Below are 2,328 nucleotides of genomic sequence, written 5' to 3'. Positions count from 1 at the left end.
ATGGATTCTCCACCAAGTTACGACGCTTCACAAGAATCCTACCCCACCAAAGGAGTTCCTATGCCACAACCGGAGATATCTCCCTATACCTATAGCCAGCCGCCGTTACCTCAAAATCAATTTGGGGAGCAACAAATACCGCCAAATCAGTTTGGACAAGCACCGATGACGCAACCACCGGTCAACGTTACGTCAGTTGTAGTCCAACAATCAGCAAATGGGCCAATGAACAGACAATGTCCTAACTGTCGTCAAAATGTTGTGAGCATGGTGTCAAAAGATCTTAAGAGTGATGCATGGTGTTTGGTTTTAACTTTGTGCATTTTGACCGGATGTTTGTGCTTTTGGATCCCTTTGCTTATGGACAGCAGCTACATCATAACCCATCATTGTCCGTTGTGTCATGCGATCATGGCTACCTATGGTGTTTAGAGAGGATACCTGAATAGGCGTAATATATATCTCGATTTTTACAAATTCGTGTTAGCTAATTTTGAATCAGAATTATTTGCTTCTTTATTATAACTTAAGCTCAAACAGCTCAATTCGGTTAAATAAATTGTTTGTTGCCTATAGCCCACATGACTGCTGTGGTGAAGTTAATTATTGCCTGTTTTTCTGTTTGCGCAACCAATACATCGACGGGTATCGAACTAAATTTACCTTAGTTCGTCATTTGGAAATGCCTGTCCTGTGTCGCGATGGCCAATAATGTAAATAGTACTTTTGGTGTTTTTGCTATTTATCGAAATCGTTGAAATCTTGTGTATTTATATTTGGTGTCAACCTCTTAGCGGAAAAGTAATCAAATTGTGTGCTTCTGGAAGTAATTCACAAAAGTAACAACTTTTTTATAAACCCTTTTACATTGATACAAAATTAAAAAAGTTACGTGCAAAAACCTCTAAATTCAGTTCACTTGAAAACAATTTAATAATGATATGAAGCTTTGTGCAATCGATAATAAGTTGCAATACGTGTACATCTCAAACCTATTGCTTTTTTTGTTACAGACAACTTAAGTCCAAGTAACTTTTATAAAAACGATAATATTTAACGTGACTGATGGCCGGTGCACCACCCCCCTCCTATGATGCCTCACAGGCTGTTGCTGCTGGCAAAGCACCTTATCCAACTCCTGTTCCTGTTCAACAACCAGTTCAACAAATTGTCATTCAACAGTCACTGGTAGTGGGCAGGTCACCAGTTCAGATGCAATGTCCAAAGTGTCATCAATCCATTGTTACAATGACATCAAGAAACCTGACGAGCAGTGCGATATGCTTGATGTGCTGTCTCTTCTTTTTCACCTTGTTCTTATGCTGCTGGCTCCCTCTGTGTATGGATTCTAGTTATGAGGTCGTTCACACTTGCCCAAAATGTGGACATTTTGTTGGCAGGTGCGGATAATGCAAATGAAATACTTTACTTCGTTTCGTCTGCATATTCAATCCGTTTCACAATAATATCTTATGTAATTGATGCAGTTTTTACCTACGACAATGTTTTATTTTGTATAAACAGCAAAGTCTTACATGGTCTTTCGTAATTTTGTTGTAGTACTTTTTGCTTCTTCCTTTCTTGTTTTTTGCTCAATTTGAAAAATCTTTTATACCACAAGATAATCAATCGTCGTTATTAGTCGATTTGGTCAAAAAAGCTTTGAGATGCCGCGAATGACAAGAATCTGTATCATAATGCAGAAACAACGTACGAGAAAACTCTTTTAAAACCTAATGTATAATACAATTAGCTTTTTTTGTAATTTTTACAGATGTTTCGTCACATGTAAATACAAAACACAGACAATCAGTTCTAGTTTGTTTAGGCGACACCTCAAAACTTTGGCCACAAGTAATATGAAATCCATGTTGGTTAAATGTCAGATAGCCTCTATGGTTTCCAAATGACATGACGGCATTTAATCTGTCGTCTCTCTGAAACACTTTTGTCAATCCATCTGTCGCGGTGTCAAATTGATTGCGTACGTGATGGCAATTTCGTTGGGCAAAATTCTAGTGTAGTGACCGAAGCAGATATTGAATTAACTCAATCAATGTTAAGAAATCCCTTTCAGGACATAATTTCGGTTGCTTTTAGATTTAACCAGAAACTGCATTATAATCGTTTAAGTTTGTTACAAGTTATCAGTAAATGAAAGCTTATTAGTTAGTTTAGGTAATTTACAACGAGTATTTTAGTAGTATAGCAAGGTACAACAACAGCAGTAAAGTTTTTGGTTAAGTACAATAATAATTAATTAATGTATAGTTAAACACCATTTAATCAACATCCAATAATTTGTAGTCTAATTGTGTTTGAGCCAGC

General features: G+C 36.8%; 1 protein-coding gene across 1 annotated transcript; it reads left to right on the top strand.

The window, feature by feature from the left end:
* Positions 1 to 432, top strand: LOC145237765 (lipopolysaccharide-induced tumor necrosis factor-alpha factor-like). The gene has a single exon (XM_080100745.1). It carries the CDS (start codon positions 1 to 3, stop codon positions 430 to 432), a length of 432 nt encoding a protein of 143 aa, XP_079956871.1.
* Positions 433 to 2,328: the final 1,896 nt, after the last annotated feature.

Source organism: Phallusia mammillata, chromosome 7, assembly GCF_965637545.1.
Source record: "Phallusia mammillata chromosome 7, kaPhaMamm4.hap1.1, whole genome shotgun sequence".
NCBI lineage: Eukaryota > Metazoa > Chordata > Ascidiacea > Phlebobranchia > Ascidiidae > Phallusia > Phallusia mammillata.
This window is presented reverse-complemented; position numbering and strand designations above follow the sequence as displayed.